At 44.8% G+C, this 22,478-nt stretch overlaps 1 protein-coding gene across 1 annotated transcript in view; it reads right to left on the minus strand.

Annotated features, from left to right (window-relative positions):
• Positions 1-1,031: 1,031 nt before the first annotated feature.
• SERINC3 (serine incorporator 3) overlaps positions 1,032-22,478 on the minus strand; it is a 34,152-nt gene continuing 12,705 nt past the window's right edge. The window contains exons 3-10 of the mRNA XM_044298280.1: positions 17,619-17,812; positions 17,165-17,244; positions 15,290-15,427; positions 15,027-15,196; positions 11,270-11,360; positions 10,267-10,450; positions 9,279-9,497; positions 1,032-2,504 (exon numbers count right to left, since the gene is read on the minus strand). Of these exons, the coding sequence (XP_044154215.1) occupies positions 2,366-2,504; positions 9,279-9,497; positions 10,267-10,450; positions 11,270-11,360; positions 15,027-15,196; positions 15,290-15,427; positions 17,165-17,244; positions 17,619-17,812 (1,215 nt within the window). The 3' untranslated portion in view covers positions 1,032-2,365. The remainder of the gene's footprint in view (positions 2,505-9,278; positions 9,498-10,266; positions 10,451-11,269; positions 11,361-15,026; positions 15,197-15,289; positions 15,428-17,164; positions 17,245-17,618; positions 17,813-22,478) is intronic.

Consider the following 22,478-nt stretch of genomic DNA (forward strand, 5'->3'; position numbering starts at 1 on the left):
TTGGATTGCAATATGATGAACCATTCAGACCCACAGCCCTTTCACAGCAGTACTGCTGAGCCCATAGACACTGCATGGAATATGGCACCATTTTATTCCGTGACTCTATACGAACCAGACAGGAGAATTTCATGACTCTGCAACATACACTTTTTCCTTTTATGATCCGCTCCGGATTTTGGCTTCCAAAACTGCATCAGGAACCCTGACTGTGACTGTACCCCCAAGAATAAATTTGACTTTTGACTTAAAGGCAATAAACAAAACAGACCAGAAAGAGCAGAAGCCTGCAGGTAGGAGAGACAAGTCTTGGTTAAAGGGTAGTTTTATTAAATAATCTTTTATTAAACAGTGTATACAATACAGTGCAAAAGTGCTGAAGATCTAGACACAGCAGATGCAGCCACCCCATAGTCTGTGCATGCAAGAGTGATGCCACCAATTCCTTGTCCGTAGGCTTTGTTCTCATATTATCTCAGCCAAATATGAGCTACCGCCACTGTGTACAGACTATGGGTCCACCTCAAACCTGTATCTGAAATTTAGACAGCATTAATAATCACTTAGAATGGCTACTCTTGGGTAAACCAGCTGCATGGCAAGAGTATTGTTAGAAGAAAGTTGAAAAGATTGCTCCAGCACCGCAATGTATGGTATGAAAATCCCGGTCTTTATTGACACCATGAAATCCAGGTGAATACAGCAATAAATGACAAACACTAGTGATCCCAGGAGCCCCGGATCTACGCGTTTCGAACTGTTAGGTTCTTAGTCATGATGACTAAGAACCTAACAGTTCGAAACGCGTAGATCCGGGGCTCCTGGGATCACTAGTGTTTGTCATTTATTGCTGTATTCACCTGGATTTCATGGTGTCAATAAAGACCGGGATTTTCATACCATACATTGCGGTGCTGGAGCAATCTTTTCAACTTTCTTCTACTGACCAGGGACCGGCTTGAGTCCGCCCCGTGCACTGCTGCAGGACGATGAGGTGAGCTGGCTACAACCCCCCCTTTTTTTTCAAAGAGTATTGTTACCTCACTAGGCCATGTGCACACTTGATAATATTTTCTAGACAGTAGCAGAGAACCTTCAGACCAGAAAGGCTCAATTAACTGGAGGAGGAAAGATCCTGGGGTCTGGAAAGTCAAGGGTAGAGCGGTAAGAATTGATGGAGCTCAATAACCTAGATCTTTCTGGCCTGATGATCATTTGCCCCCGTCTTGTAAGCAGGATGAAGGCAGTAACACTGCATGGTTGTACTGAACCCAACTTGGATCACCATAGAATCCTATAGTAATCTAACTTTGGTTCCATAGAACCATGGTGGTGGGGTCTTGCAACTGTATTGCCAATGCCTGAAACTAGCGTTTGGCTGCCGATACATGGCCATATTTATGGTCCCAGTGAAATACATATATTCCCTGCCAAAAACGGGATATATACGGCTGTGTGAATACTGCCCAAGATCCGCAACCTATAAGACACAATCTTAAAGCAGGTGTCTGGGAATTTCATATGGATGACCTATCCTGAGGCGGAAAGCTTACACCCAGGAGCCCCGCCGATCAGCTGTTTAAAGAGGCCACAGTGACTGTACAGCAGTCACGTCGTATAGGCACAGCTCAGTCCTATTCAAGTGAATGAGCTGCAGTACCAAACACAAACCACAATACGATGTATGGCGCTGTGCTTGGTGAGCTGCATAGAAGGTCGCGGCACTCGCCATAGCTCTGGCTCCTCAAACAACTGATTGGTGAAGGTTCTGGAAGTCAGACCCCCCACCATAGAGTACATACTGATGTCCTATCCTTAGGATAGGACATAAATATAAAAATCCCAGATAACCCCTTTAAACATACGGCTACACAGGACTCCTTTTGGACAATGCTACACATTGGTCATGTTGCAGTTTCTGGCATAGCATGGTTTTGCAAAAGCTGCAGTTTGACTGCCACAAGTGAACTCACCCCTATAACAACATGGGTCAGATGGACCTTGCGAGGCAGCTGGGAAGTGTCCAGTGACAGAAAGGTCTGCGATGCTCTGCATCACAACATATAAACCTATTAAATACTGAATACAAAGAAAATCTGCACATAAAAACCTGAAAAATAAAGAATACATATTTATTTATATAGGACATTTAGCCAAATATATTACTGACATGAAGGTAAATTTAACTGCTCCTTGATACAAAAGCATCAACTCAACTGAAGCAGATTAGAAAGCAGCAGCATACACATTTTAAAGCTTCAAATTAAAAGGATTTGTCAGGAAAAGCAGTAAAAGGCTCATGGAATTGTCTAAGCAGAACTTTGGAACTGGAGATATTACCAAAAAGACGGGGGATCAGAAGCATCTAATTGAAGTCCCTGTTGGGAAGGACACAGGGAGCTATGAGCGTCCAGGTATAGAGGAGCAGACAAAACCAGCTGGATGCCATCTTCACCCAGACAGCGGGCCACTTGCTCGTTATGGTGTTCAAGTCAGCATCCGGGCTGTAATTAAAGAAAATACATGTCTGATTTGTAGAATTTTTTCTATTTACTAAAGGAACACTCCAAAACAAACGTATACACTGTTGGGCCTAGTGCCGACATGAAGTTCAAACACCACCAAAATGGCGTACTTTGTGCCAAACATTACACACCGTTTGTTAAATCTGGTGCACCTTTAACCAACCCCTTACGTTATCCCATAAATAATGTAAAAAATTAAAAATCAGACAGTACATGACAATGTCTTGCTAACAAAGCTAGAACCAGCCCTGTACCTCACACTGATCCAGAGATCGCCCCATTCATTGCTCAGCTAGATTTATATCAAGATGGAAACTCGGGGGCGTGTCTTTTCTGCTGCAGCTAAGGAGGCGTGTCCATGCTCTCCCCCATCACAGCTCAGGAGGCAGTTAAAGGGAGTCTGTCACCTCCATATGGCCATATACAGTGCTTACATGGCTCTGTAGCACACCTATACAGGATTGTAACGGTACCTTTGTTCTTTTCTTTAGACTTGCACAAGCAGGACAAACGAAGTTTAATTCATATGCAAATGAGCACTCGCAAGTGCCCAGGGGCGGCATTCAGTGTGTAGGTGCCCAGGCTGCTCTGCCTTCTTTTCACTTTACTCCTCCCCAGTCTCTTCCTTTGCCCTATCGATGAGGCAAGAGACTTGGAGGGCGGGCAAAGGCAGAGACTGGGGAGGAGTAAAGTGAAAAGAAGGCAGAGCAGCCTGGGCACCTACAAACTGAACGCCGCCCCTGGGCACTTGCAAGTGCTTATTTGCATATGAATTAAACTTTGTTTTTCCTGCTGGTGCAAGTCTAAAGAAAAAGGTACCATTACAATCCTGGTGTGCTACAGAGCCATGTAAGCACTGTATATGGCCATATGGAGGTGACAGAAACCCTTTAAATGATGAAACTGAGCATGTGCGGCCTTCTCAGTGAGCAGGTCAAAGAAATAAGAAAAAGAGCAAAGAGCAGGTGGCGCTATACAAATACATTATATTGAATAACTCAGTGGCTATACTAAATTTGTAATTGCATGCAATTACAAAAGTATTCAGATCCAGGAGCTGATTTGAAAATTTGTAGAATATTTTTTTGTGGGACAACCCCTTTAAAGGACTCCTCCATAACTTCACTTTTCTGTTCATACAGCCTTATTAAGGCTTATTGTTTGTACCGTATTTTTCGCCCCATAAGACGCACCTAGGTTTTAGAGGAGGACAATATTCATCAAATCAAAATATTTTCCATTACACCTCAGGTCAGACCAGCAATCAGACCCCCAATGTTAAATCAGACCTCAGCTTACAGCCCCAGACCTCTGATCAGACACCCAATGCCTCAGATCAGAAACCCCCCCCCCCCCCCCCCCCCCCCAACACTCAGCCATCCATCAGCACAAATAAAATAAAATAAACACAACACTTGCCTCTCCTGCTCCTGGACACCACCGCTCCTCACAATCGTGATCCTCTTTATCCTGCTTTCCGGCTGTGCTCTGAACAGGCGCGCACAGTGTGAGGTCAGAGCCCTCTCACACTGTGCACAGCCCTGCACAGCCGACGACCAGAAAGCGGTGAGTACAGAGCCTTCGCTGCTTCCCAGTCCTCCGGTACTAATGAGCACTTCCATAATAGAAGCGCTTCATTAGTATTCGCCCCATAAATCGGACATTTTCAGATGCAGATGCGGCGATACCCATGTTTTTTTCCCTTTTTTTACATGTAAGGGTACTTTCACACTTGCGGCAGAGGATTCCGGCAGGCAGATCTGGCAATCCAGACGCAAACGTCTCACAAATGCATTGCAATACCGGATCAGTCTTTCCGGTTGTCATCCAGAAAAACGGATCCGGTATTTATTTTTTTCTCATCTTTAAAAGGTCTGCGCATGCGCAGACCGCAAAACCGGTTCAGTTTTTCCAGAATGTTTTTCAATGATAATTAATGCCGGCATTCCGGCAAGTGTTCAGTATTTTTGGCCGGAGAGAAAACGGCAGCACGCTGCGGTATTTTCTCCGGCCAAAAAACGGAAAAGGGACTGAACTGATGAATCCTGAACAGATTGCTCTCAATTCAGAATGCATTAGGATAAAACTGATCAGTTTTTTCTGATATTGAGCCCTGTGACAGAACTCAATACCGGAAAAGAAAAACGCTAATGTGAAAGTACCCTAAAATTGGGAAAGAGGCTATTTAAATAGAATATTGTGGTTTTTTTTACTATAAAAAAAACAAACAAACCTTGCCCTTTTTTTTTCACTGTACTTTAGTCTGCTTAGGGGACTTGAATATGCGATCTGGTTCCTTGTACCATAGCCTGCAATAGAATACTATTGCAGTGCAGGGAATTCTGATTGTTACGGGATTATCAGGTTATCGGCACGGCTTTGCAGGCAGCTCACTATGACAGGCCTGGAAGACTTCACAAGGCTGTCATAGCAACCAATCAGAGCCCTGCAATTTTGACATGGTGGCTCCAATTGACGGACTCCCTCTGTCTAACCCCCCCCCCCCCCCCAAATGCCGTAGGTCGCTATAGCAGCATATGAAAAGGTTAAATGAGTGAGTGCAGGATGTACAAGTAATACACAGCCAGCATCCGCCGTGTATGGAGCAGGATCAGCCAATGACCCCGCTAAATAAACCTCTGACACCCTGGTGATGTGCCATTACGTCAGGGTAGCGCAAAGGGGGTCAAGCTTAACCCTTTTGTCCAGAAATATTTCTCCAGTTTTTCTATGCCACCCTGGAGTGATTTTAGACTTTCTGCAACTCTTTTAAGCAAGTCATAGTGAGTGGTGCAAAAATGCACAGAAGTTGCAAAAATTCTGGGCAAGTGAGCCCAAAAGGTTGCAAAGTCCTATTTTGCGAGTTTTTAAATGAGGAATTCGGACGTCAGGGGCGGACTGGGCCGGGGGGCAGGGGGGCAATTGCCCCCCGGGCCTCCCTGGCTTGCTGTCCCGGCCGGCCGGGCCGGAATAAACAGCCGCTTTATGTCAGGGACGCTTTATGCCAGGGACGAGACGGGGAGCAGGGGAGCAGTGCGCCGGAGCGGCGCAGGCGGCGCGATGACGTCATCGGCGCGATGACGTCATCGCGCCCCCTGCGCCGGTCCTGCGGCCTAACTGCCGTAAAGTGATTGCATCTCTGTGCTGGCTGGAGGCGGGAGTCCAGAGAAGCAGGGAGGTAAGTATGTCTGACTGACTTTTTTTTTTTTTCTCTTTATTTCTGTCCCTATCTGGCTACTACTGGGCTGGCACTTTATGAGGGGGGTGGGGGGCAGGGGGCACAATCTGGCTAGTGGTGGCTACTCCTGGCACATTATAGGGGGGCCCCCAGATTAGGGGGGGGGGCCCCCCTATAATGTGCCAGGAGTAGCCACCACTAGCCAGATTGTGCCCCCTGCCCCCCACCCCCCTCATAAAGTGCCAGCCCAGTAGTCTACTGGGCTGGCACTTTATGAGGGGGGTGGGGGGCAGGGGGCACAATCTGGCTAGTGGTGGCTACTCCTGGCACATTATAGGGCCCCCCCCCCTAATCTGGCTACTACTGGGCTGGCACTTTATGAGGGGGGTGGGGGGCATGGGGGCACAATCTGGCTAGTGGTGGCTACTCCTGGCACATTATAGGGCCCCCCCCCAATCTGGCTACTACTGGGCTGGCACTTTATGAGGGGGGTGGGGGGCAGGGGGGCACAATCTGGCTAGTGGTGGCTACTCCTGGCACATTATAGGGGGGCCCCCCCTAATCTGGCTACTAGGCTGGCACTTTATGAGGGGGGTGGGGGGCAGGGGGGCACAATCTGGCTACTCCTGGCACATTATAGAGGGGCCCCTATCTGGCTACTCCTGGCACATTAGTGGGGGGGGCCCTATCTGGCTACTGGCACATTAGTGGGGGGCCTATGGCTACTGGCACATTATGGGGGACCTATGGCTACTGGCAGATTACAGGGGGGGCTATGGCTACTGGCAGATTACAGGGGGGGCTATGGCTACTGGCAGATTATAGGGGGGGCTATGGCTACTGGCAGATTATAGGGGGGGCTATGGCTACTGGCAGATTATAGGGGGGGCTATGGCTACTGGCAGATTATAGGGGGGGCTATGGCTACTGGCAGATTATAGGGGGGCTATGGCTACTGGCAGATTATAGGGGGGCTATGGCTACTGGCACATTATGGGGGGGGCATATGGCTACAGGCACATTATAGGGGGGCCCTATGTGGCTACTGGCACATTATAGGGGGGCCCTATGTGGCTACTGGCACATTATAGGGGGGCCCTATGTGGCTACTGGCACATTATAGGGGGCACTATGGGGACATTAGCTCAACTGGGGATATTACAAGGGGGTATTTTGTGCACTGTCTATTATAAGGAGAATTATTTCTACTGGGGGGGTGGGGCATTATGGTGGGCTTTATTACTCCCCCATGGTATGACCCCCTAGTAGCAGCCCCAGCCTCTCCCTGCTCTGTGACCCTTCTGCCTCTTCTCCAAATCCTTATTATGAAATCTTTCTCATTAGGATAAAACACAACATCAGCTCCGCCGAGCCCCCGGCCAAAGCGTGGAAGTGGCGTCCGAGATCCCCAAGGGTCAAGTAACTGTAAGTTTTCAAATGAAATATGTTTATGTTATACAGTCATCAAGTGTCATGGGGGGGACACAGAGCAGCGCCCAGCGGGGAGGAGAGAATACACGGATGCACTGTATCAGCCAGAAAATGACACTTTCGGCATTATACCAAAAATGCAATTTTCGGCTGATGTGTTTCGGCAGCCAATATATCGGAGCATGCCTAGTTTATTTTGTTTTACGGTGTTCTAATTTACATGGCTGACGAAAGTGGGGGGGGGGGCTCAGTGGGCCTCTGGGTGTTACTTGCCCCCTGGGCCAAAAGTTGCCAGTCAGCCCCTGTCGGACGTTCAAGGTGTAATGAATTCCCCCCATTGACTTCTGCTTTTCTGTCAGTGTTGAAAATCCCATTCAGCCTTTACATCATTTGATCTGCTTATGGGACATTCAGGTGTTAGCAGATATGTTGAGTATTAAATCTCCAGCAAAGAATGTCACCCACTTTTACTAAACTCCTGACTATGCAGCAATAGTGGGAGTTGTGATGGCATCTATTCACAAACATATGACTGAAGATAATGTGTCGCCATACTATGTTTCCCTCTTTAAGGGGGGGGTCCCTCATTAATACAGTACGCTCATAACTATATCCTGTTCTGATGCTATTAGCCATGACAATATATTTGTACCATGTGGGCTAGTAGTACGCTGACAGATCCACTTTAAAGGCCACACATGGTAGGTCCGCAGAGGAAATTCCACAGTCTGTCTGGCTTAAATCGGCACCAAAATCTGATGGATTTTTAGTGCAGAGATGCTGCAGATTTGCAATGCAAAGGGTAAAATCCGTACCATAAGTGGACATACTGCGGGTTTAAAATCCAAACTGCTTGTCAAGTGCGGATACCAAGGAGGAAACTTTTCACAGGCTGTGGATGACACTTGTTAAAACCTATCCACTGCGCTCCTACTGTAAGGCCTCTTTTACACAGGCGTCCCGGATTTGCTCCGGATGCGTAGAGTGTGCATTGCGGGAAACCCGCGTGAGTAGGCACGCAACTGCAGTCAGTTTTGACTGCAATTGCGTTCAGATGTTTTTTCCGCGCAAGTGCAAAGCGGTTTGCACGCACGTGAGAAAAAACTGAATGTGGTACCCAGACCCAAACGTCTTCACTGAAGTTTAAGTTTGGGTTAGGTGTTCTGTTCATTTTATTATTCTCCCTTATAACTTTGTTACAAGGGAAAATAGCATTCTTAATACAGATCGCTTACTAAAATATGGATTGAGGGGTAAAAAAAAAAAAAAAAAAAAAAAAAAAAAAAAAAAAAAAAAAAAAAAAATTGGCTCACCCCATCTACTTGTTCGCGCAGCCGGCAGTCTTCTTTCAGGACCTGCAAAAGGACCTTTGATGACGTAATCTAGCTCAGGTCCTGCTAAAAGAAGATAGAAGGATCTTCTATGTTCATTCAGCAGGACCTGCGCTGATGCCACCACGCTGACCACGTGGTAAGCGTGATTACGTCAAAGGTCCTTTTGCAGGTCCTGAAAGAAGAAAAGGCGATCAAGTGGATGAGGCGAGTTAATATATATATTTTTTTAACCCCTCAAGCAACATTTTAGTAAGCATTCTGTATTAAGAATGCTAATATTTTCCTTTATAACCATGTTATAAGGGAAAATACAGTAAATTGACTTTTATCAATTTACTAACATCATCTCCTAGCAACCATGCGTGAAGATCGCATTGCATCCGCACTTGCTTTCGGATGCTTGCGATTTTCACGCATCCCAATTCACTTCTATGGGGCCTATATAGAACATGCTGCGATTTTCACGCAACGCACAAGTGATGCGTGCAAATCATCGCCCATCTGAACAGCCCCATTGAAGTGAATGAGTTCCGGATTCAGTGCGGGTGCAATTCTTGCTGTGTGAAAGGGGCCTAAATGCTGCAGATTTTCCATATGAAATTCCACTAAAAGCATTTATACCGCACACGGCCATACCCTGAAGAAACTTATGGAGCTTGCGGGTTAACAGGCTGTACATTACACAATCTACAAAGGCTTGTGGTGCCATGTACATTATTGGGACGCCACAGCAAACATCCAATAAATTAAGCTGCATGCCACATAAAATGTAAAGTTTAGCTGATGTCTAACAAAATATAAAGTTCTCACCTGTACCAGTTGGTTAGGGTCATCATAACATACAAGGAAGCAAGGCACAGCATGAAATGGAAGAAGGAATAACTGTACTGGACGGCGTCCTGCTCATTATCCACAACACGCCGAACCTCGCCTTCCGCAGCATCTCCGCCAGCTGTGTCATCCAGCATTGCGGTGTCATGGCCAGAAAGGGTCAGCTTCCTCACTTGGCTGCTGCTGGAGTTGCGAATACTGAAGGGAACAAAGGTTGGCAGACATATACAATGCGGTCAATGAGAGTACATGTCTCATAAGAGTGCACAAAAGTACGCTCACGGAATAGAGTAGGGGCCGGGAAGTGACTGTTTATGTGTGCATATCCCTGGCTTAAGCCCATTCACTCATTGGCCTGACAAAGACTGACTATCCTACCACTAAATACTTTATTTCTGTTCCTCATATATATATAAGAAAAAAAAAAAAAAAAAAAAAAAAAAAAATATAGATCTGCCATAATACTGCCCCCATGCACAAGAATGGAACTGTTATAATACTGCCCCCATGTACAAAAATATATTAACCTACTATAATACTGCCCCCTATGCAGACAAAAATATAACTTCTATATTACTGCACACTATGTGCAAAAATACATTAACGTACAATAACGCCGCCCCCTATGTAAAGGAATATAATACTGCCTCCCAAGTATAATCGGACTACTATAATACTGCTGACAAGGCAGTAACTACAATCCAAATGACTTAAAAGGGGTTTACCAGGGAGATTTTTATTCATAAAAAATAGGGCCAGAAAATGTTAACAATAAACAATCCCCTCCACCGATCCTCCGCTGCTCTCCTAGTGTTCCTGGCTGTATCGAGCAAGACAGGAGGTGGAAGACAGCAGGGACCGAGGCAGAGGGGACTCTTTGGGCATTTTCAAAAATAAAATAAAATTTCCCCAGAAAACTTAATTTTTCTCATGATGCTAAGGATAAACCATCGCCAGCAAAGCTCACCTGGAATACAGGAGACACAGCACAAACATAACAAGACCGATGATGCTCTGCGTGTCCCACCACTGCAGAGACTTGGGCGGCTCAGGTGTGGGAATATGCGGCAAGGCGGACACATTGGCAGGACTAATTGTTGGAGAAGTGAACTGGTTCAGGATGCTTATCAAGCTTGGGTTACAGGTACGATCTGTGGGGAGAACAACATTACAATTCAATGACATTAATTAAATGACATTTTCAAGCATGAATCTAACTCCTCCAGTCTAAGTATAAGTGATAAGGAACTGACATTTCCTGGCTACAAGGAGAGGTTGTCACTCGGAGATATCTTTAATACCCAACATCTTGTCAGTGCTTAAAAAGGACCTCAGAAAAAAAAAAAATATGCGCTACCACGATAATACTTATTGTTCAAATTCTCCAGTGTTGTCGTAGGGGCAAAATGTGGATTTAAAGGGGTTGTTCAACACCGGCAGACCAAAACAGCATGGCCGGACCTGTGGAAGGAATCAAACTTACCTGAACCCTGTCACTGGATTCTGGCTCCTTCGCTCCCCTGCAGATCTCAGGTGTCGCCAGGGGCACATATCACAACTGCGGCCAGTCACTGGCTGCAGCGGTCATGTGGCCTGCATCAAACTGGATGTTCATGAGGGAAGACCAGTGGTGGGGGAGCGAAGAAGCCAGAACCCAGTGGCACGGATCAGATAAGTATGATTCCCACTGCAGATTCAGCCATGCTGGGAGGCCTGCCCGAAAAGCCCTCGGGGGATGAACAACCCCTATAGATCACCAATAAAAGACTAATGTTTAGAAGATCTGCTCTCCTATCCATCATTACCAAAAACAGAAACCGATCCTATTACAGGGGAAAATCCACGTCCCTCCATCACTGAACCGCCAGAATGCAAAATAAACTTTCATCACCAACTATAGGAGGACAGCTATTAAAAATGGTTGGATTCAGCAAAGGATCCAGAGAAGTATCTCACATGTTTTCACTCACCTGGCTCATTTGACATAGCAGACCAGGTCAGGTACAAGGTATACAATGTAATCATGGAGGACTGAAGGAGGCCAGATCGTGGCTGATATTCCTGCAACACAAAGAAAAAGCACAGTTCTAGTTATTTTCTATTGTTAAAAAATAAATTAAAAAAATAAATAAATAAATACACAACAAACGAAGTTGTGGTTTCACACTGGCCACTAAGTCTAATAATAGGGTCCTCTTCTTGGTTTGAATGGAATTACTGAGCTTATCTGCTCATCATTACAGGCAGGATTAGAATGAGATTATATTATAATATATATATATATATATATATATATATACACACACACACACACACACACACATATATACACATACAATCTCACTTTTCACATTTTTGTAAATATGAAGATATGACCCTTTGATGCAATATATAGTAGTCAGTGTACAGCTTATATAAAATAGTGTATATATGGTGTGCCCTCAAAATAACTCACACAGCCATTAATGTCTAAACCACTGGCAACAAAAGTGAGTACACCCCTAAGTAAAAAGGGCCAAATTGTGCCCAAAGTGTCAATATTTTGTGTGGCCACCATTATTTTTGAGCACTGCCTTGAGTCTCTTGGGCATGGAGTTCACCAGAGCTTTACAGGTTGCCACTGGAATCCTCTTCCACTCCTCCATGAGGACATCACAGAGCTGGTGGATGTTAGAGACCTTGCGCTTCTCCACCTTCTGTTTGAGGATGCCCCACAGATGCTCATTAGGGTTTAGGTCTGTAGATATGCTTGGCCAGTCCAGCACCTTTACCCTCAGTTTCTTCAGCAAGGCAGTGGTCGTCTGGAGGCGTCTTTGAGGTCATTACCATGTTGGAATACTGCCCTGCGGCTCAGTTTACAAAGGGAGGGGATCAAGCTCTGCTTCAATATGTCACAGGACATGTTGGCATTCATGGTTCCCCTCAATGAACTGCAGCTCCCCTCAACCGGAAACACTCATGCAGCCCCAAACCATAACACTCCCACCACCATGCTTGACTGCAGGCAAGACACACTTGTCTCTGTACTCCTCGCCTGGTTGCCACAATACATGCTTAACCCCATCTGAACCGAATAAGTTTATATTGGTCTCATGGAACCTGTCTTGTTAAACCGCTGTATGGTCTTTGCCACCCTGAAATTGAGCTGCAGCACGGCGGCCATCTTCTTATAGCCTAGACCTATGATGGCTAACCTCCGGCTCTTTAGCTGTGGTCAAACTACAACTCCTAAGATGCACACTTGCTTGGCTGTTCTCAGAACTCCATAGAAATCTATGGGGCATGTTGGGAGTCGTAGTTTCACCTCAGCTGGAGTGCTGAAGGTTAGCCATCACTGGCCTAGACCATCTTTATGTAGAGCAACAATTCTTTTTTTCAGATCCTCAGAGTTCTTTGCCATGAGGGGCCATGTTTACCTTCCAGTGACCAGTATGAGAGAGAGTGTGAGAGCGATAACACCAAATTTACCACACCTGCTCCCCACTCACACCTGAGACCTTGTAACACTAACGAGTCACAACAGGGAGGGAAAATGGCTAATTGGGCACAATTTGGCCATTCTCACTTAGGGGCGTACTCACTTTTGTTTCCACTGGTTTAGACATTAATGGCTGTGTGTTGTTATTTTGAGAGCACACCAAATTTACACTGGTATACAAGCTGTACACTGACTACTATACATTGTATCAAAGTGTCAGATCTTCAGTGTTGTCCCATGAAAAGATATAATAAAATATTTACAAAAAGGTGAGGGGTGTACTCACTTTTAGATCCACTGAGTGGATAGAAAAAAAAAAAAAAAAAAAAAAACACACGACACACCCCTGTTAAAAAGGTCAGGTTTCTGTGATGTAAAAAAATATGAGACAAAGATAAATCATTTCAGAACTTTTTGTTAATGTGACCTATAAATTGGACCACTCAATTGAAAAACAAACTGAAATCTTTTAGGTAGAGGGAAGAGAAAATATATATATATATATATATATATATATATATATATATATATATATATATATATATATATATATATATATATATATATATATATATATATATTTATATTTATGTTGCATAAGTGTGCACACCCTTAAAATAATACTTTGTTGAAGAACCTTTTGATTTTATTACAGCACTCAGTCTTTTTGGGTATGAGTCTATCAGCATGGCACATTTTGACTTGGTAAGATTTGCCCACTCTTCTTTGCAAAAACACTCCAAATCTGTCAGATTACGAGGGCATCTCCTGTGCACAGCCCTCTTCAGATCACCCCACAGATTTTCAATCAGATTCAGGTCTGGGCTCTGGCTGAGCCATTCCAAAACTTTCATCTTCTTCTGGTGAAGCCATTCCTTTGTTGATTTGGATGTATGCTTTGGGTCGTTGTCATGTTCAGCTTTCTAGCAGAAGGCTGAAGGTTTTGTGCCAATATTGACTGGTATTTGGAACTGTTCATAATTCCATCTAGCTTAACTAAGCCCCAGTTCCAGCTGAAGAAAAACAGCCCCTTGGCATGATGCTGCCACCACCATGCTTCACTGTGGGTATGGTGTTCTTTTGGTGATGTGCAGTGTTGTTTTTGCACCAAACATATCTTTTGGAATTATGGCCAAAAAGTTCAACCTTGGTTTCATCAGACAATAACACCTTTTCCCACATGCTTTTGGGAGACTTCAGATGTGTTTTTGCAAAATGTAGCCTGGCTTGAATGGTTTTCTTCGTAAGAAAAGGCTTTTGTCTTGCCACTCTACCCCATAGCCCAGACATCTGAAGAATACGGGAGATTGTTGTCACATGTACCACACAGCCAGTACTTGCCAGATATTCCTGAAGCTCTTTTAATGTTGCTGTAGGCCTCTTGGTAGCCTCCCAGACCAGTTTTCTTCTCGTCTTTTCATCAGTTTTGGAGGGACGTCCAGTTCTTGGTAATGTCACTGTTGTGCCATATTTTCTCCACTTGATGATGACTTCACTGTGCTCCATGGTATATCTAATGCCTTGGAAATTCTTTTGTACCCCTCTACTGACTGATACCTTTTAACAATGAGATCCCTCTGATGCTTTGGAAGCTCTCTGTGGACCATGGCTTTTGCTGTGGGATGCGACTAAGAAAATTTCAGGAAAGACCAACTAGAGCAGCAGAACTTTATTTGCGGTTAATCAGAGGCACTTTAAATGATGGCAGGTGTATGCTGACTCCTATTTAACATGATTTTGAATGCAATTGCTTAATTCTGAACACAGCTACATCCCCAGTTATAAGAGGGTGTGCGCACTTATGCAACCACATTATTTTAGTTTTTTGTTTTCTTCCCTCCACCTAAAATATTTCATTTTGTTTTTCAATTGAGTTGTACAGTTTATAGGTCACATTAAAGGTGGAAAAAGTTCTTAAATGGTTTATCTTTGTCTCATTCTTTTACAGCACAGAAACCTGACATTTTAACAGGGGTGTGTAGACTTTTTATATCCACTCTACATACATACCTCTCTCTTTATATACACACACACAGCTCACAAAAAGTCAGGGATATTTGGCTTTTGGGTGAAATTTATGGAAAACGTAAAAAGTTCCCGCTCCAGTGATATTAAATGCCCTACTTTCATTATATAAGTTGAAGCAGCAATGGTGATTTCCTCATCTCAAACTATTTTTTGACACAAAAGCGAAAAACAGTGGTGGGTATACCCCCACAAAAAAAATGTCTCAGTGACATAGCTTGTACCTGTACTCTGGGGAGAATGGAGATGATGGATATTATCACACACAGAATCATGTTGAAACTGATGAAGAACTTGTTCTCATTGCATCCGCCAGGTATGGTGTAGAACACATAGAAAAGGACGACGCTGACAAGCGACAAGATGTACAGAAGGCTGGTCACAATCAGCAGAACTAGAGGCACCGAAAATAATGGCAAGAATTAGATCTGCCATACAGATCACATACAGTCCAGTCCTTACAAACGTCTCCTTCGGGACTCCTTACCTGCATACCAGCATTTCGAATTCCCTTCCTCCATGCGCTCCACCCACACCTCGTTCACTGAATGAGCAAAGTCAATGAGCAGAACCAGCTGGATGACGATAAAGCAGCCAGCCCCCAAAAGTCCAATCCACCACCATGCTGAAAAAAATACCAAAGAATGCAGTGATGATCCTACGACTGGTTTCACCTACAGCAGCCGCGCCAAGTTCCGAAAGATCACCAGCGCCATCATGTGTAAAGTGTGCCTAATTCAGTCCCGAAGGAATCAACCGAGTCACAGCAAGCATGTCACCTGACGTGGCTGTGACAACAGTGAAGCCTCAGCAGATTACTACACCACCCGACTGTATGACTCCATTTACAGGTTTAGACCAGTGTGTATACACACACAGGACTGCCTCATTGTATAGCGGCACTTTTGTCCACGGGCTGTGTCTGCTGTTGGAGATCGGCCACAGTCACGGCTGAGCCACAATATCAGAAACAATTGCCCACGGTGGTGACCTTTCTGAAAAAATAAGCAGACTCCTATAAAAAATCTCAGAGACCCCCTTTAGTTTAGCGTGAAGTAGGGCTGCACAATATGGGAATTTTGTGCGATTGAGATTAGGGCCCTAAAAATTGCGATAACGGTATGCAATGCAATATTTTAAAGGGACTTGTGCTAGAGGTCTATTCGCTTGGATTTTCAAGGCAAAAACACACACAAATTACTGACAATGCTGAAATGTAGTTATGCTCAACTCAAGAACTGAAATGCACTGTGTTTTTCAAAATAAAACTTTTTACTAAAGTAAATAACATATTTGCATTACTGCAAAAGTACAAAATACAAAACTTGCTATTTTCTTAATAGCACTGCGCAGAACAGATAAATAAAATAGATGTAAGAACGTGTTCATTAAAATAAGATTTTCCGAACACTGACTTTTTAAAGAACACCATAGTCAGCAGCAGCAACATAAGGTAATATACCGTATTTTTGCCCTATAAAGACGCACCTGCCCATAAAACGCACCTAGGTTTTTGAGGAGGAAAATAAGAAAATAAAAATTTTTTACCAAAAAAGGTGTACTTTTGGTGGGTTTGGCACTGTGATGGAAGGGGGATCTCTGGACGGCACTGTGATGGAAGGGGGATCTCTGGACACTCTCCCTCTCCAATATTGTACTACACCAGTGGGAGCGAACCTATGGCACGGGTGCCAGAGGCGGCAATCGGAGGCATCTCTGTGAGCACCCACGCCCTGGAAAAAGTCTATGGTGTACCAATATGCCTTAGACCTTTTCTGCCATTCATCAGCGCAGGGTGCACTAGGAGCAGCACATTAAATGTAGGCAGGCTGATATAGCTAAATGATAAAGTACATGGAAGATATGCTATATCGGTATTCAGGTTAAACTGCCATGTTGGCACTTTGTGATAAATAAGTGTGTTTTGGGTTGCAGTTTGGGCACTCGGCCTCTTAAACTGTTGGCTATCACGGTCCTACACTCTGTTAAGAATTTGCAGCCACACCTATGATCGGCTCACAGGAAAATGGCAGATACTGCGCGGGATCAGGGTTTTATAGGGCTCTGCATAGCTGTGACATCACAGGGGGACGGATACCGGCGGATTGGCTGGCTGAGTGGCATTATGGGTGATCTTGAGTTCAGGGGCTTCTCTCCTCTACTTAATTTTACTTCCTAACCTGTGCAGCCGCTATTTTAGGAAAACTGATTCGTTACCACGAAACGTCAGAAAATTCAGATTAGTTTAGAATCAAAGTTTTCCTAAACTTCGGACCGAATTCCACTTCAGATGTTGTTTTGATCAACACTAGTCAAGAACACAGGAATCATAATGCACTCTACTAATGTTTGTCACACTTACTTCTTGTGAAAGGTCCTTCTGGAATGTAGAAAGCTCCCACCATAATACCGACAATGGCCAATATCTTAAAGAACCAAAACCTAAAAGACAAAAAACAATAAAAAATAAATTGAAAGTTACACTCTCATTGTGGTCATGAAAAGTCAAAACCACACAGGCCGATAAATGAGAATAGAAACCACAGCTGCTTCCTTCCAGTACAGCGCCACTCTTATCCATGGGTTGGTTTAGGTATTGCAGTACTCATTGGGGTTAATCTGCAATACCAGAGCCCACAGACAAGAGTGGTCCTAATTCTGCACAACCCCTTTAAGGTTATGTCAGAGCTCCGGAGTAATGACATGAAAAGGATGGGAGATGGTCACAGCTCCACGTCCATAAAAGCTCAAGACTGAGCAGACGATGGTCTTTTGTTATACCCACCCTAGTTCACCCCAAAATAATTCCACTTTACCCATTATGTACAGCAGCCCGGGGGTCTTTGCTCGTCTTTACTGCGATCATCAGCAAGGAAAAGACTAGGAAGAATATGGACATGGCAAAGCTGACCCGATAGACGGCCTTGTACCCAACCAGCACATTACAGTTCACGTATCCGTTCACATGGGGAAGCTGTGTGCCAAATCCTCCTTCACAAAACCCTGGAACCTGCAAAACATAGAGCATGCAATGAAACCATATCTGAGCTTTACGTGCCCCTGCAAGTCACAATACATTGTTATTTTGGGGTCTGGGAGCTACAACACACAACAGGTTCTGTCTTTTATGCACTGTCCGTCCTAAAAACGGACCGCAAAGACCCCTAGAAGTCAATTGGGCAATTCAAACATCAGTTTTTTCCCCACAAATACACGCGCCTCTTCCAATTAACTCATGCAATTTATCCACGTGCTATCCGTTTTTCACAGATCCGTTTTACGCAGACAGATGTTGTGTGAATAAAGCCCTGAGGTAAGTGGAGGAAATGCTGGGAGAAACAACTGTCGCCATTACAGGTTGTCACCCCAACTCTTCCTGAGCGGCAAGTGTCATAGCAGCCAGTTCAACAAGATTCCATCAATAGATATGAAAACACCAATAAAAGCTTTATGATCTGCAGGGTGCAGCCATGCTCTCCTGAGTTTAAATATTAACACCCCCTCCCCTTGGACAACCATGGTGTGCAAGAGGTCACCAACTCTCCGCCTATCTCAGGAAATCTGCAACTGGTGGCGTGAGATGCGGTGAGAGCAATCCGCCTGACACAGAGTCTGCTGCAGGCAGCTACGAGCTTCAGCAGGGGAGGCGCTTTGTCGTTCTTGACAGTCACTTTAAGATTCAGAAGAGAACCTCCTGAGATAATTATTAGTCCAGGAGCAGCAAGAGGCATCTTCCTTCCATTATACAAAATGATTTATCAAAAGGGGAGCAGACACCCCTATGGTTCTAACGTTTAACCAACACTCACCTTTCTGGGGTACTAAAATGCCCCTTTCCCACCCGTTCTGCTCCCCGCAGGACCAGGGTGTTTTTTGGTCCCGTCAACAGTAACATACCGTTCGATTGGGAGCAGCAGTCAAGGGACTAAAGGCCCCCCACGAACATCATTGTTTTGGTGGCCGAACCCACTAAGAACAGTGGGTGCGGCTGACACTAATGTTTTTAGAGGGGCACCCGAATCTTCCCCAATAGATGATGTTTACACCGCGAGTTTTTGCTTATTTGTTGGGTGCTCGGTGGCATTTTTACACGGGGTAATTATCAAAAATGAGCCAAATGTATCCATAGGCCCCCACTGCCCTAATTGAGGTATCCAACAGGGTGGTATGCAACAGCATACCTTTTTTGTGTGGTTTTTTTTTTTCTTCCAAATTACCAGTATATAAGAAAAAGCAGTGGACTGCACTTCGATATATGGCTACCGCAAAAAATAATGTATACCACGCAGAGATGAGCAAATCGATCTGTATAAAGAGACAACCCTTGTCGCCATTTGCGACTACACCCGCCGCCGCAGCTTTGCCGTTGAATACAGCGGCGGGGCACAGGAGATAGTTCTCTGCCCCGCCGCCGATGTTCTTCTCAGTGGTTCCTCCCCCTGTGCTGCCGCCGCCAATAAGAAGAGAGACAGGAGGAGGAGGGGAGGGGCTGTGGCCACTGCGCCACCAATGAAGATAACTGACCTGTTAATACACATACAGGAGGCGGGTGCTGGAATCAAATAGCCGGCACCTGAGGGGTTAACTGCAGTGGATCGCAGCTCCCTGTCATAGAGGTCGGGTGCCGGCTATTTGATTCCAGCACCCGCCTCCTGTATTTGTATTAACAGGTCAGTTACCTTCATTGGTGGCGCAGTGCGCCCACCCCCCCAACACCCCTGTATAATAAACATTGGTAGCATAGTGCGCCCCCCCACCCCCAACACCCCAGTATAATAAACATTGGTGGCGCAGTGCCAATGAGGGTTAAAAAATAAATTAACTCACCTCCTTCAATTGATCACGTAGCTGCCGGTCTCCTGTTCTTTCTTCAGGACCTGTTCAAGGACCTGTGGTGACATCACTGAGCTCATCACATGGTCCATTACCATGGTGATGAATTTTGTGATATACCATGTGACGTCACCACAGGTCCTTAGACAGGTCCTGAAGAAAGAACAAAACAGGAGACCAGCATCTACGTGATCAATTGAAGGAGGCGAGTTAATTATTTTTTTTAACCCTCAATTGACCTTCTACTAAGCATTCTGTATTAAAGAATGCTATTTTCCCTTATAACATAAAGGGAAAATAACAGTGAAGAGACTTTCATCCTAGCGACCATGCGTGAAAAATCGCACCACATCCACGCTTGCATGCGGATGCCTGCGATTTTCACGCAGCCCGATCAACTTCTTTGGGGCATTCGTTGCGTGAAAATCACCGCTCATGTGCACAGCCCCATAGAAACACAAACACTAAGCCTACTTTCACACTTGCGGCAGTGTGATCTGGCAAGCAGTTCCGTCATCGGAACTGCCTGTCGGATCTGCCGATCTGGATGTGACTGAAAGCATTTGTGAGACGCATCCGGATGCGGATCCATCTCACAAATGCATTGCAAGAACGGATCCGTCTCTCCACTTGTCATGCGGACAGACAGATCCGTCTTGTATCTTTTTACACATTTTTACCAGTCTGCGTATGCACAGACTGGAAGGACAGATCCGGCATTTTGAATGCCGGATCTGGCACTAATACATTCCTATGGGGATAAATGCCGGATCCGGCATTCAGGCAAGTCTTCATTTTTTTTTCGGCGGAGACAAAACCGTAGCATGCTACAGTTTTTTATTTTGCCCAATAAGTCAAAAAGACTGAACTGAAGACATCCTGAACGGATTACTCTCCATTCAGAATGCATGGGGATATGCCTGATCAGTTCTTTTCCGGTATAGAGCCCTGTGACGGAACTTTATTCTGGAAATGAAAAACGCCAGTGTGAAAGTACCCTAAAATATTAAGTTTAAGTCCCCCCTTTCCCAATTTTACATATAAAATAGATAAACAATAAATAAACATATTACATAGCGCTGCGTCCGAAAAATTCAAACTATGAAAAAATATCTATGTGGTGAGCGCCGTAAGGCTACTTTCACACTAGCGTTCGGGCGGATCCGTTCTGAACGGATCCGCCCATAATAATGCAGACGGAGGCTCCGTTCAGAACGGATCCGTCTGCATTATATTAGCTAAAAAAAGCTAAGTGTGAAAATAGCCTGGGACGGATCCGTCCAGACTTTCAATGTAAAGTCAATGGGGGACGGATCCGCTTGAAGATTGAGCCACATTGTGGCATCTTCAAACGGATCCGTCCCCATTGACTTACATTGTAAGTCTGGACGGATCCGCACGCCTCCGCACGGCCAGGCGGACACCCGAACGCTGCAAGCAGCGTTCAGCTGTCCGCCTGTCCGTGCGGAGGCGAGCGGAGCGGAGGCTGAACGCCGCCAGACTGATGCAGTCTGAGCGGATCCGCCTCCATTCAGACTGCATCAGGGCTGGACGGCTGCGTTCGGGTCCGCTCGTGAGCTCCTTCAAACGGAGCTCACGAACGGAAACCCGAACGCTAGTGTGAAAGCAGCCTTACAGAAATAAATAAAAAACATGCGATTTGCCATTTTTTAGTCACCTTGTCACCCAAAAAAAAAATAGGATAGGACTGTTCTATTATGGGACGAACGTTTCATAAAATGCGAAATGCACGCTGCTTTTTTTATTTTATTTTTTGCAGGGTATTGAGTATCGCAATACTTTATGGTGACGAAAGCAAATCAAAATTACTAGGTATTTTTTTTTTGTCTGGAGAACTGCCCTTGTCAAACTCACGCCTGCGCTGCTGCTCCAAGTTGTTGCAAAAGCGCAAAGGCTCTGCTGCTTTGACCAAAGCGGAAACTTACAGGGGGGGGGGGGGGGGGGGGGTGCTAGTTGGGAGCCTCGAGTAGCAGGGACATATGTTTTATTTAACCATATGCCGCTGTATTCTGCCGTATAAATAAATCAACCAGTCTTCTTGCCCAGGATGTTACAGTGACATAAAATAACAAAATATTTGCTGCCATGTGACGTACAAGTCATAAAACGTAAAATTTTAAAGAAAATTTTTAGAAAAAAAAAAAAGTTTACAATAAAAGTTCATTGTATCATTTTTTTTCTTTGTGTTAGTTTTCTTGGTTGCCATGTTCAGGGTGATGAAAGGGTTAATTGCAAGGTATTTCCATAAACCTTGTACTGGTGGGGATATAGCTAAGGGATAGAAGTTTCATAGGCGAGTTATAGAATTGTGAAATATGTCAATTGTTCCCATCTACTAATATGTTTCTATCATTATTTTCCCCATGTTCAGGAAAATCCTGGTGCCGCCATGTGTGTGCCAGTCTGGTTATGGTACCTTACCACACTACAGCCATTAACGTGGTCACTAAATACGAGGCTTTATACAATATCTCAACCTCTCACAGCTGAGGGTTCGTTACAATCGTATCTAGACAACCCATATCAGCTAAACAGCTTGGACTCCAGACTGATACATTATAGCTGCATCGATACACTGTAGCAATTGTCAGAGTAGTTTAATTTTCAGGTAGAAAGTAATTAATTGAAGGGAACCTGTCACCGGGATTTTGGGTATAGAGCTGAGGACATGGGTTGCTAGATGGCCGCTAGCACATCCGCAATACCCAGTCCCCATAGCTCTGTGTGCTTTTATTGTGTAAAAAACCTGATTTGATACATATGCAAATTAACCTGAAATGAGTCCTGTCCCTGACTCATCTCACATACAGGACTCATCTCAG

Source organism: Bufo gargarizans, chromosome 6 (genome assembly GCF_014858855.1).
Source record: "Bufo gargarizans isolate SCDJY-AF-19 chromosome 6, ASM1485885v1, whole genome shotgun sequence".
Taxonomy (NCBI): Eukaryota; Metazoa; Chordata; class Amphibia; order Anura; family Bufonidae; genus Bufo; species Bufo gargarizans.